Source organism: Camarhynchus parvulus, chromosome 13 (genome assembly GCF_901933205.1).
Source record: "Camarhynchus parvulus chromosome 13, STF_HiC, whole genome shotgun sequence".
Lineage (NCBI taxonomy): Eukaryota > Metazoa > Chordata > Aves > Passeriformes > Thraupidae > Camarhynchus > Camarhynchus parvulus.
Window position 1 is genome coordinate 15,720,773 of NC_044583.1, and position 12,360 is coordinate 15,733,132.

At 47.0% G+C, this 12,360-nt stretch overlaps 1 protein-coding gene across 1 annotated transcript in view; it reads right to left on the reverse strand.

Moving 5' to 3' along the window:
• Positions 1–3,812, reverse strand: part of NSG2 (neuronal vesicle trafficking associated 2) — a 31,319-nt gene extending 27,507 nt beyond the window's left edge. The window contains exons 1-2 of the mRNA XM_030957477.1: positions 3,686–3,812; positions 2,855–3,005 (exon numbers count right to left, since the gene is read on the reverse strand). Coding sequence (XP_030813337.1) covers positions 2,855–2,983 — 129 coding nt within the window. The 5' untranslated portion in view covers positions 2,984–3,005; positions 3,686–3,812. The remainder of the gene's footprint in view (positions 1–2,854; positions 3,006–3,685) is intronic.
• Positions 3,813–12,360: the final 8,548 nt, after the last annotated feature.

The window sequence follows — 12,360 nt, forward strand, 5'->3', positions numbered from 1 at the left end:
GCAGGCTGTCTGTGCAGTGCCGAGGATGCGATGCAGGAGCTGGGCGGCAGCATTGCCTCCCTGTGGATGGCAGGAAAGCCCCGAGGCTGGGGAGCCCCGCGGGGAGGCGACACCGGAGCTGTCCCTCACAGAGGATACAGGAGCTGTCCCTCACAGAGGATACAGGAGCTGTCCCTCACAGGGGACACCGGAGCTGTCCCTCACAGAGGATACAGGAGCTGTCCCTCACAGGGGACACCGGAGCTGTCCCTCACAGGCGACACCGGAGCTGTCCCTCACAGAGGATACAGGAGCTGTCCCTCACAGAGGATACAGGAGCTGTCCCTCACAGGGGACACCGGAGCTGTCCCTCACAGAGGATACAGGAGCTGTCCCTCACAGGGGACACCGGAGCTGTCCCTCACAGGGGACACCGGAGCTGTCCCTCACAGAGGATACCGGAGCTGTCCCTCACAGGGGACACCGGAGCTGTCCCTCACAGAGGACACCGGAGCTGTCCCTCACAGGGGACACCGGAGCTGTCCCTCACAGAGGATACAGGAGCTGTCCCTCACAGGGGACACCGGAGCTGTCCCTCACAGAGGACACCGGAGCTGTCCCTCACAGGGGACACCGGAGCTGTCCCTCACAGAGGATACAGGAGCTGTCCCTCACAGGGGACACCGGAGCTGTCCCTCACAGAGGATACAGGAGCTGTCCCTCACAGCCGCGGGGCTCGTCGGGCACTGCTGGCTCCTGCAGCATCCCATGCACCAGGCACAGCAACCCTCAAGAGCTCATTCTCCCGGGCTAAAAATCAACTGCTCGATGAGAAAAGTCAATTTTAGGTGTTTTCTTAGCCCAGTCTCCTGACAGCAAGGCAAGTCCAAACAAGAATATACCCTGAAAGACTTGACGTCCATGTCCACTCCTCCCCAAGGGGACAGCCTGCCTGAATTCAGCAGCGGCTTTGCTTTCTCAAGAACAAAGCTGCAATTTGCCCCTCTCACTTAACCTCTGCCCAAGATTTTCACCTGAGGCTCAGCTCCTTATTAGCAGCTCTTTAAACAGCCCCTCTGCCCCGGGGTGAGCTCACCCCACCAGAACCCCTTCTACAGAGAGCAAAGGAAACAGGTCGTGAATTATTTTGCTTTTATCATAAATAACCTCTCCTCTTGGTGAAGGGATTTCCAGCCCGTTCACTGCGGGCCTGCTGCACGGAGGAGATGAAGCACAGCCTGCAGAAATCAATAGCTCTGACTCTAATGAGTTCTGAATCACGCTCAGCACGCCCGGAGATACATCCCACACTTCCAGCAAGGAAAAATATGGATGTTGGTAGATGCATTGGCAGTAATATAAGCTAATGAAGGTAATGTAACCTAACAACACGTGAATTATTGATGTGGGCATGTTTAAACAGAAAAATCAGCAAGGAATCACACCACACTGATCCACACCAGTGTTTGCTCACCATCAGGCAACTGGAACACACTCTTACCACTCGATCAGCTTGGAAAGATCTTTGTTGGGTAATCCATGTCTCACCTGCTCCATAAGTCATCTAAATTCCACATTACCATGTGACACTGGGTGATCTCAACGAGCCCTTTTGTATTGGCATCAAAGGAGCGACTTTTACACACCTACGGTTCCCCTAAACTTTTCAGACATTTATGAGAAATCATATTGCTTTGCCCGAATTATTTTGATTAATCTTATTTATCAGAGTCACAGGTAAGGGCTGGCTTAGCCTGTGTTTCACAACAATTCACAGAAGTCCAACTCTCCTGAATGCAGCCAAGTTGCTCCTGTTTGCCATGAGGCACGTGGAGAATGGGACCAGTTTCTTTGTCTGGCACAGCTCTGGTTCCCAGGATGTCAAGGCAGTTGACTCAGCTCTATCTTAAAATAAACACAGTTTGTCTACCTAGACAGGTTTATCACATCCATCACCATGTTCTCCTAATGTATTTAGGGAAAATTCATTTTGTACCACGGTAAAAGCAGGATATATGTTCAATAACCATCAGTGTTAATTTTGCTGTTATTCCATTATCCTGCGAGATCTAATCATTCTGTCTGTACTGTGGGGTGGGCTGGCTCCACCTCTGTGGTATCTGGGAACTACATTGCAGACAGGCTTTGTTTTGGTGAGGGCTGTTGGGGAATACAGATTTTTACAGTCTCATCATGTCCTCACCAGGTTATACTGATATGCATCATCCCCACGGGGATGTAGACAAAAGATTTCCTACTTCACGCTGCAGCCAAAAAATCCCAACACAACCCGCAGCCAATCGCACATTCCTGGGGGTTTTAGTGCTGCATTCAGGTGTGAGAGACTTGAGAGGGTAAGGGAGAACAATGTCCCCTGCCCAGGGCCAAACGAGTCCCTGGGCTGTCCCCCAGGAACTCAGCCACTGTCCCGAGAGAAATCAGCATCCTCAGTGCCCAAATCAGCTTTGCAAAGCCACAGAGAAGAAAACGGAGCTTAACTGAGATAATTAAAACAGCTGCTTATTTCGGCAGTTATCACATTACCTCCTCTCAAAGCAGGCCATTAATCTTACTGATAATAACATATTGCACGCTGCTCCTCAGTTTCCCCAGCGCTTGCAAGAGAAACACACCAAGCTTTTTTTTTCCAGTTGTATTTAGGAATATTTGGGGTTCTTTTTTGAGGAGGGAGGGCACTGGGGGACTGTTGCATGCTTATTTGCCATGTTTAAACAGATAAAACACACAGCGAAAGATAACCCCTGTTTATTTATTGAATAAATGTGCCACAATTCCCATCACCAGAGCCCAGTGACAAGCAAGGGGCACGTCCGTGTGCGCAACCATGCAGGAGCACATTCTGATTTTGTTTTACCTTTTCCGGAGCCGGGAACTGCAGGTGATTTACTTCCAAAGGCGTGATCAAAGGAACTGTCTGAAAACCATCTTCGTTGGATGGTGGTTTGTTGTTCTTGTCGTTCAAATTACTCCCCAGCTTCACCATCCTTGCAGCCGGCTTTCCAGACCTGAAACCGGGGGAGATGAGCAATGTCACCGAGGCAGAGGAAGGGGACAATTCCCTGCTCGCTTTGGGTTCAGGTGTCGGTGCCTGGGTTACAGGGAATGTCACTTCACGACACCATGGCATTTGCCTTACACAAACACCCCACAAACACCCTCTAAACCCCACAAACAGCCTCTTAATCCCAAAAGCACCTTCTAAACGCCACAAACACCCTCTGAACCTCACAAAAAGCCTTTAAATCCCACAAAGAGCCTCTAAACCCCACAAACAGCCTTTAAACCCCTCGCTGTCAGGCCAGACACGGCGGATCCCGAAGCACCGGGAGAGCCACCGGCACCGGTGGGAATGCCACCAACACGACTGGGAATGTCACCAGCACCACCGGGAATGTCACCAGTGCTGGCAGGAGAGCCACCAGCATCACCGCGAATGTCACCAGCATCACCGGGAGTGCCACCAGCACCGCCACCATCGCGGACACGCAGCGGGACACAGGGACACAGCGCGTCTTCCACTGACCCCAGGAGGGTTTTTGATACCCCTCTCCCATTTTTGCAGCTCCCTTTGGGGTTCGGAACCCCGTCCCCTGCACATCCCGGAGCGCTCGGAGGTCTCCCTTGCTATCTCCCCGGGAGCCGGCGGTCAGGGCGGGGGTTCTGCGGGCACGGCTGCGTTACTTACTGCCAAGCAGGCGGCGAGAGGCGGTGGCGGGGCCGGTGTGGAGCCCGCGGTGTCCGCGGGGGGAGCGGTGCTGAATGGACAGCGCTGCGCTCGCTGCGGCTCCGCCGGTGACTGAGGCAGGCGGGGCGGCGGCTCCCTCCCCCCCCACCGCCCCTCCGCCCTCAGCGCCATGGCCGCGGCCCCGCGCGCCCCCTGGCGGCCGCGCCGCGCTCACAGCGCACAGCGCCCCCTGCAGGCCGCGTGCGTGAGGGAGCGGCCGTGCCGCCATGGCCGGGGAGGGGACACCGGCATCCGCGACCCTTCCTCGGCACTGCCCGGGCACCGACAGCTCCACGGCACTGCCCGGGCACCGACAGCACCGCGGCGGAGGGGATCCTGGGCGGTGGCACGGCGACAGGAGCCCTGCTGTCACTGTCTGGTCGTTGAGCGCTGTGTCCCTCACAATGGGAGTGTGTCCCATTGTGTCTGGGTGTCACACAATGACATGGGATCGTGGAATGGTTTGGGTTGGTAGGGACTTCAAAGATCACCTGGTTCTCCCTCTTCCATCGGCAGGGACACCTCCCACTGTCTCAGGCTGCCCCCAGCCCTGTCCAGCCTGGCCTTGGACACTGCCAAGGATCCGGGGCAGCCACAGCTGCTCTGGGCACCTGTGCCAGGGCCTCACCACCCTCACAGGGAACAATTTCTTCCCAATATCCAAACCTAAATTTTCCCTCTTTCAGTGTCAAGCCATTCCCCCTTGTCCTGTCACTCCAGTCCCTGATGCAGAATCCATCTCCTGCTTCCTTGCAGCCCCTTCAGACACTGGAAGGTGCTGTGGGGTCTTCACACAACCTTCTCCAGGCTGAACATCCCTAATTTTCTCACCTCTGTCCCCACAGGGAAGGTTTCCCAATCCCTTTTTCAGCTTCCTGGCCCTCAGGCACTGTTCCTGGTGCCCACTCAATACCTGAGAGGAGGTTGGAGCCAGCTGGGGTCAGTCACTTCTCCCTGCTAACAAGGATGAGAAGAAACAGTCTCAGGTTGCAGCAAGGCAGGTTGAGATGGGATATTAGGAAGAGATTGGATATTAGGAAGAATTTCTTCACTGATAGGGTGGCCAGGGAGAGGCTGCTCAGGGCAGCAGTGGAATCACCATCCCTGGAGGAGTTCAAAAACCATTTGACAATTTAACAGACCTGGCAGTGCTGAATTTATGGCTGGACTCAATGATCTTGGGGGTCTTTTCCAGCCTTAAGGATTCTGTGATTCTCAAATATTGGGATGGCAGGACAGCACCACAGCCACCATCTCTTGCAGCGGGAGGCTGAGCACTCCTCTTGGAGACACAGGATACTTTGGGATGACTTCAGCCTGATTTGTTTATAAATTTAGAATTTGCCTCCAGAGCTCACAACTTGGCATTTTTCACGAGACCTAAATATACTCCTTGAAGGCGTGAACTGTTTCCATAATAAAGCTTTTAGAATTGACTTGTGAAAACTCATTTAAAGCTGTATTTTGGCAGAGTGAGGGGAAGTGCTGACTGCAGTTGGTAGAGCATGCTTACAGTACAGAGGGAAGAGCTGAGAGGGGAGTAGAGAAGGGCAGCTAAAACTACCTGCTACTAACATCACCTTACACGGCCCATTAAAGATCCTGTTTCCAACAGTTTCACCAGTTTTTCATGCTTGGGTTGGAATTTTCTCTATCACATTTCTGGATCAGGCCAAACTTCTACAGTAAATTTCACCCAAGAGGTTTTTTTCTGGGTTCCACAAATACAACTTAACCTTGAACAACTTTTGCTTGGTGTGTTACAAATTTTTGGCAAAAGAAACATTGCACTGCAACTCCATGAAAATGGCATTGGGGTTTTCCACCTTTATCTGGTAATTACCAACTTGAGGGCTCTGTTGAAATGCAAAGTGATGTCTTTCATAGCTTTCAAATGCATCCTGTGATCTAAAAGCCAAATAATTTTCATTTACTGTCAACACTGGCAATGAATATCCTACTTAGCCAAAATATTACATTAATGACACCTAAGCTGCTGCTCTGACTTCAGAGAGGTCTTGAGCAACACTTCACAAACACAGTGATGTGAAATCTCCAGAGCCACCTGTGCAAACCCATGGAAACTGGGGTTGCATCATGAAAAAATAAGATTGCAAATAAGGTTACCTGCTTGTTCCACACCTCTACTTAGTTGAACTCACAGAGTTTAACATATTAACTTTTTTGGTTATGCCTGAATACTCTTCATGGTAACAAACCTAAGGGGCAATAGAGGAATCCCCTGCCTTCCTTGTGTATTGCTCTCACTGACAAACACCTTTCCTGTAGCTGCAAATCTCCTGATAACTAAAACCAGAGCTCAGCTCTGCTGGAGATATTCCATGTGACCCAGAGAACCCAGCTCAGCATGGCCAGCACTCCAGCACTGGCACCAGGAACCACTTTTCCCCCAAAAGCCTTCCACTTCTGAGTGCCAGCAGCAAGAACCTGTGAAAAATGAGCAGATGCTGCTTTTACCTTTTGACTTTTCAGGGTGGAAGCACATTTTAAGCAACCTTTTTCACTGGCACCATCTGAGAATTTTGGCAGCATGGTGGAGGGAGATGAGCAGAGAGATCTCCAAAGCCTCCCTTGGAATTACATCCAGTAACTTCCATTTCCTCCATAAGACTGAACCAGCCCTGTGACTACTTTGGGTCAGTGTGACCAATTTCAGTTTGAAAATACTTCTTTGCAAAATCCCTCTCTCACAAACAAACAAACAAACAAACAGACAAACAAACAAACAAAGACACTACCAGGAGTACATTTACTTAGCAGGATGCTTCATGGCAGAAATAGATGTCTGAAGTTGCCAGCAAGATGCTAAAAGTGAACATTCTGTAGGGACAACATTAAAGCAAGCCCAAGTGAGTATGAGAAATCAGAGTAACACACAGATTTTCTTACAGAGCCAATTCAGAGCCTGACATTTCCGCCCACACAGCACAGCTCAGTGACAGGCAATAAGACACAGCAGCAATATGAGCAACAGGAGACTCTAGAGGAATAAACAATATATTTCTTCTGTCAACAAAAATATATGCCTCTCTTTATTCCTTTCATAAGTCTCCCACAATTATTAATGCTCTGGGTTTGTGTGGCAGGGGGGCTGCAGCAGTGGCTTCTGTAAGAAGCTGCTGGAAGCTTCCCCCATGTCCCACAGAGTGGGTCCAAGGGGGTAACACCTCTGGAAAACAGATTTAAGAGTGAGGGGTAGAACTGCACAGCTGCAGGTAGGACAGAGGAGTGACAATGTGTGAGAGGAACAGCTCTGCAGACACCCAGGGTGAGGGGAAGGAGATGCTCCAGGTGCCAAAGCTGAGATTCCCCTGAAGCCCAAGGTGAAGCCCAAGCGAAGCTGAGCCCAGGAAGAAAGGAGGGTAACAGGGTTTGAGTATAAACATTTACTGCAGCTTGTAAACAAAACATCAGTCACAGCACAGTTCAAGCCTCTCCCCACGTCAAGCCTGAACACATAAATTAACTTCTCTTCAATGTTAATGAATATTATTCTACTCACTTGCTCCTTGATCTATGAAACGCTTATTGTCTCACTTCATAAAATACATTTCCTGCACACCAAGCATTTTTCTCTATAACGTTCCTGCTCATTAGTAGAAGGAACAATATTTAATCTGGTTTCATATATTGAAAATCTGGGGCCAGGCTTTCAATGAAAGCACTGGAAAATGTGTGAACAGGAAGTAGAGTTTCTCTTCTCTAAGAAGAGAAACTACAAAACTTAAAGGCACTGAGTGAGGACAAATTTTCAGGAAGTCACAATAGTCATGATAGGGCAACCCTAGAAGTAACATCATCCACCTCAGACTGTTCTACCAAAAGATTGTGTTTGTTTCTCAAACTTTCACCTGAGTTCATGTCAAAATTAGTCCAATACAGCAGTGAAAACCAGTACAGTGTTCTTCTCCTTGGGAGATCACAGACAACTTAGCATCATACTCAATTTTTTTTACCATTTCTGTAGCGGAAGGAATTTAAATACAAGGAGGTGTAAAAAGTGACTACATCTGTTCTGAGCTGGGTTTAACTACTCATAGTCACTGCTGTGAGGAGTTCATCCGTTCCACAGAGTTCCATCAGCAGCACTGACTTCCTGTCACACACAGTAGGAACCAGAAAACAATCATACAGAACAGAGGAAAAAACTAAAAGCCATGTTAGTTTATTACTCATTTCAAAATCCAGGAGATTACAAAGATTCTGGAAGAGAGGGAACATTTGTCAGTGCCACCCTGAGCCTTCCTGCACATTTCTTTCAATCTGCCTCTGTTACTCCTCAAGCAGGACTGCAATAAATCTCACACATTCCCAGCATGGAGGGATCCTGTCCTGACCCCTGGGAGATGACACAGATCAGATTTGTTCACAGCCCAGCCCAGCAACATCTACAGCTCAGCTGAGTGCCTCGGGTGAGACACAAATGTGGAGTCCAAATTTAGAGAAAGAAGAAGAGACCCTCTCTTAATCTGCTCACATATTCAGCACAAGAGACAGATAAAAGAGGTGCCACAGTCACTGGGAGGTCAAAGCACTCAGCATCTTCCAGGAGATGATCACCTCCCCGGATCAAGGAATATTCCTTTTTCCCTTAGGGGCCTCCATAACTTTCCCCCAGTAAAATGAAAATGCAGCTACCTACATTAATTTTCCCTAGGCTGAAGCCTTCAAATGTGAATTTTTCTGCCTCAGATCAGAGGGTCCTGATGCCGTCACTAACGAGTGAGAAACTTCCAGTGAATATTTAGTAAAAATCCACTGTGGCTTAATATACTTCAATAAAACTTCTTCTTTTCCTCCTAAAGTAAAATTCTTCTTAAACCATAGGTTCTCCTGCTGCTTCAGTTTGCTGGAAAGCCTGTGATGTTAAACCCATCCATGGCTGCTTTGGTTTTTATGCAAATTCCAGCCATCAGAGTTATATAAGTGCTTATGCAATGAAAAGAAACATAATACACAAACCTGCCCATGTCACTGAGAGTTATTTACAAGAGCTATAAATCAAAATTCTGTTTTGCTTTATATTTAAGGGCGTACTGCACAGGCAAAATGTCATACATGCCCAAAATTTGCTTTCAGTCAATTCCCCTCCCAAAGAAAAAGAAAACTACAATTCAGCTGCCTGCTGAAGGCTATTCCTTAGTCAGAGTCCATGCAAAATTGTATTAGAAGCTTTGAAGTTAAAACATGAACATTGACTACCAGGGAGGGCCCTAAAGACAAAGACATTTACTGGATGTAAATGTTCAGTGAAGATAAAGGTCACCTTCTACTTTCCCAAAATCAAACCATCTTGGAAACTCCACATCCTGCTCTCAAGTTTTGATTCAGAGCTGAAATCTTTTCATGGAAGGAATCAGCAGTGCACAATTATTATTAACTTTGGTGATTGATTATGTTGTAATGGCTAAGTTATGATAACCTCAGAGGTCATGGGACTCTCAGCAGAGCCTCGGCTGGTGGGACACAGAAATCTGATTCATCCCAGCTCCAGAGCAGATGGGGCATGAGCAGAGGAGCTGCTCGGCAAGCCAAGCCTCCAGCCTGCAGGAAATGAGGTTTTATCTCAACTGGTGGCTTTGGGCCAAATCAAGCGGGAAACAAACCCTTTTGAAAATGCCCACAAACTGGAGATTCCCAGAAGGGTCACTTCAGAAACATCAAAACACCATTCCCAAGTTCCCAGGGCTGCAGCTGATCGGTGACGTGGTCCTAGCAGCAGCAGCAGCAGCTGAGGGAGCTCCCAAAGCTCCCTGGCTCCCGTGCAAAGGGTGCTGAGGACACCCTGGCAAGGCTGCGCAGAGCCACAGCCCCACAGCAGGGAGTGCAGGAGCTCCAGCAGTCTGACCTCAGCCAAGCTCTCAGTGCTTCCAGCCATGGAAATCACTGTGGAGTTCAGGTTCCCAGCACATCCCAGCTTTCAGCTTCACAGCCTTTGGAAGCGGCAGCCCAGGGCCACCAGCAGGAGTTTGGAGCCCCCAGGCCTTGGATAGAGAACTCCAAGGGAGAGTTGCCTGGGTTGAGCTGGTCCAGGAACCAGACAAGAACTCAAATGGGATAACTTCAACCAAAACATGTCAGGATGTGCTATTTCCAGCTGGACTTGGACCAATTAATCTCCAGCTAGCATGGAACAGTCATACAAACCCCAAAGGCTTTACTCTCCACTGCTTACCTTCATCCAAAGTCTTTTGTATTTATGGCGCACAGGGAAAAGAGCTTATCCAGACCAGATTTTGGATAATGAGATAAGTGTCTGACACCATTATTTACAAATAACAAAAATCCAGCAGCAATGCCTTTGGCTACTCTGTGTGCCCAGGCTGTTCCCTTCCAGCTCTGCACCACAAGGAGCCTCCTCAGATCTCCTGACAACTGTTCACAGAGTTGAGATGAAGAAATGTCAAACTTTGGGAACAAGCTGGAGTTTGTGTTCTGTATAGAAAGGTAAATTATGCACTGAGAGCAAGGCAAAGCAAAGACAAAGTGTGACCTCTGTATTTGCACATCTGCTTCAGTTCACACTCCAAGGGAGATTTGTTATTAAAAACTTCAGGTAACTGATTTGCATTTTCAAGAATGTGAAGGAGAAGCAGTGCTGCCCAGGAGCCACAGCAGGACAGTGTGACACTTGCTCTTGGCTCTGCAGTGAAGACCAAAGTCTTCAGAGAAGAATCAGTTCTTTTCTGAATCTCTACTCTGTGATCCAGTGCCCTGAAGGTCCCTTATTTACTTCTCACACCTTTTAACAAAGAGGATTTCAATGAAGTTTTTCATGCTTATCCAACCCTTTTTCTCCTTGTTGAGCACATTATTTACTTGGAGATGTTTTAATGCAACACTGCAATTACATTTCTTTTGCATTTTACACTTAAATGATCACATGAATTAAAAAGGAATGCACAGGTCTGTGTCACAGGGGATGATCTGGTTTGCAGAGCTTGACCTGGGTTCTTCTCCAGGCCCTTTTTTTAGCAGTTTGACTGCTCTGATGACCTTTGTTCTCAACTGTACCTTTGAAATCTGGTCACTACAGCAGAAAGCCAGACTTCCTTATCCAAAAAGTCAAAATTTGAACCTGAATCAGCAGTTTCTCCCCAGTGCAACAGCTGTTCTGGCCCAAAGTGATTTGAAAAATTTAAGAGCCTTTCAAAGTACTGCCAAATGAAAGCTCTGGATTAGTAGATCCCAACCAATTAATTATCTCATCATCACCACACAGACCCTTTAGACTGAAGGAGGTACATAGGGATGATTTAAGGCCATACTTATCTTTTATAATTTCTTTTAAAACAGCCCCATAGACAGAGGTCTGTATTTATCCAAAGAATCTTAATGCGCTGGCTAAACTTCAGGCAGAGATTTATGTTAATGCACCTCATCTATCCTGTTAAAGTAGCAATTATGCATCTGGAAGAAAAGTGTTTCCAGGGCCCCTGCAGTCCGTGCCAGTAAAGCACCAACTGCAGCTGCAATTTACAAGAAAAGAAAAGTTAGAGCAACAACTCTACAATTTACAAACCAGGATTATAAATTAAATATTCCCAATGCAAACATTTCATTGATAGAATTGTGGGGACAGGGAGACCATCTCATTTAATAAAAAAAAACCTCAACCCCCCCCAAAATCCCACGTGTGACTCTAAACATGTGTTTTGAAAATACCAAAGAACTATGACATTTTTGTTCTGCCAGAAAAATGATCACATCTTGATTGAATACTTTGCCTTCTCATTTCCTTTTCCAAGCTGAAATGTCAACTATTTTAAGTAAAATCCAAATATTACCCAACCACAAACCAGAAGAAAACCTTGAACCTGCAGCTGTCCCTGAAAAGGTGCATTCCAGTTCCACACTTGCAGTTTTACCATGAAGAAAACAGAGATGAAACCTTTCCAAGTGCTTTGCTGCCTAATGACACCATCACCAGCATGTTATTAAAGCTCAACACTCTGACACTGCAGTCATTATATCTGCAAACACCAAGACATTATGGCAGGAGAAAACAATCCTTTTATTGAAGGCAAGGAGGTCTCATTGTGACAGGTGAATGTTTTACTCCTCAGATGAACCCCATATACATAACTATTTTTATGCAGTTTTCATGTTCCATTTACACAATTTGCTGGCTTAAAAGGCTTTAACAGTCAATCAAGGGTTCAAGTATTAAGCTGCAGAACAGAAGAAAATTATATTGTGTTATTGAAGTCAGGTAGATAAACAACACCTCCTGATTGTGATGGTACCATTATGTGCCTCAGGATGAACAGAGAGAGAAAACATTCACCTGGTTTCATATTCCAAATACTTGCTGAGATTCATGTATAAATGGATGAAAGAACAGAGAGGATTATTGTGTAATATTTTAATATCATAAAGTCAAATTTATGCAAACCAGGAAAAAAGGAAAGTGGAGTTTATGCCTTGTGTGGAGTTCTGCCTTACTGAATTTGTGTTTATTATTCTGACAAGCTACAAAAATAAAAGATATAAATGTGGAGACAACAGTAAATGTGTATCTATTCTTTTGCAGGAAAACTGTCACAATATTATGCTCATTAAAAAGCTTTCTAAAACTAATAGCTCAGTGAAACACTAGACTTAATGCCTTGAGA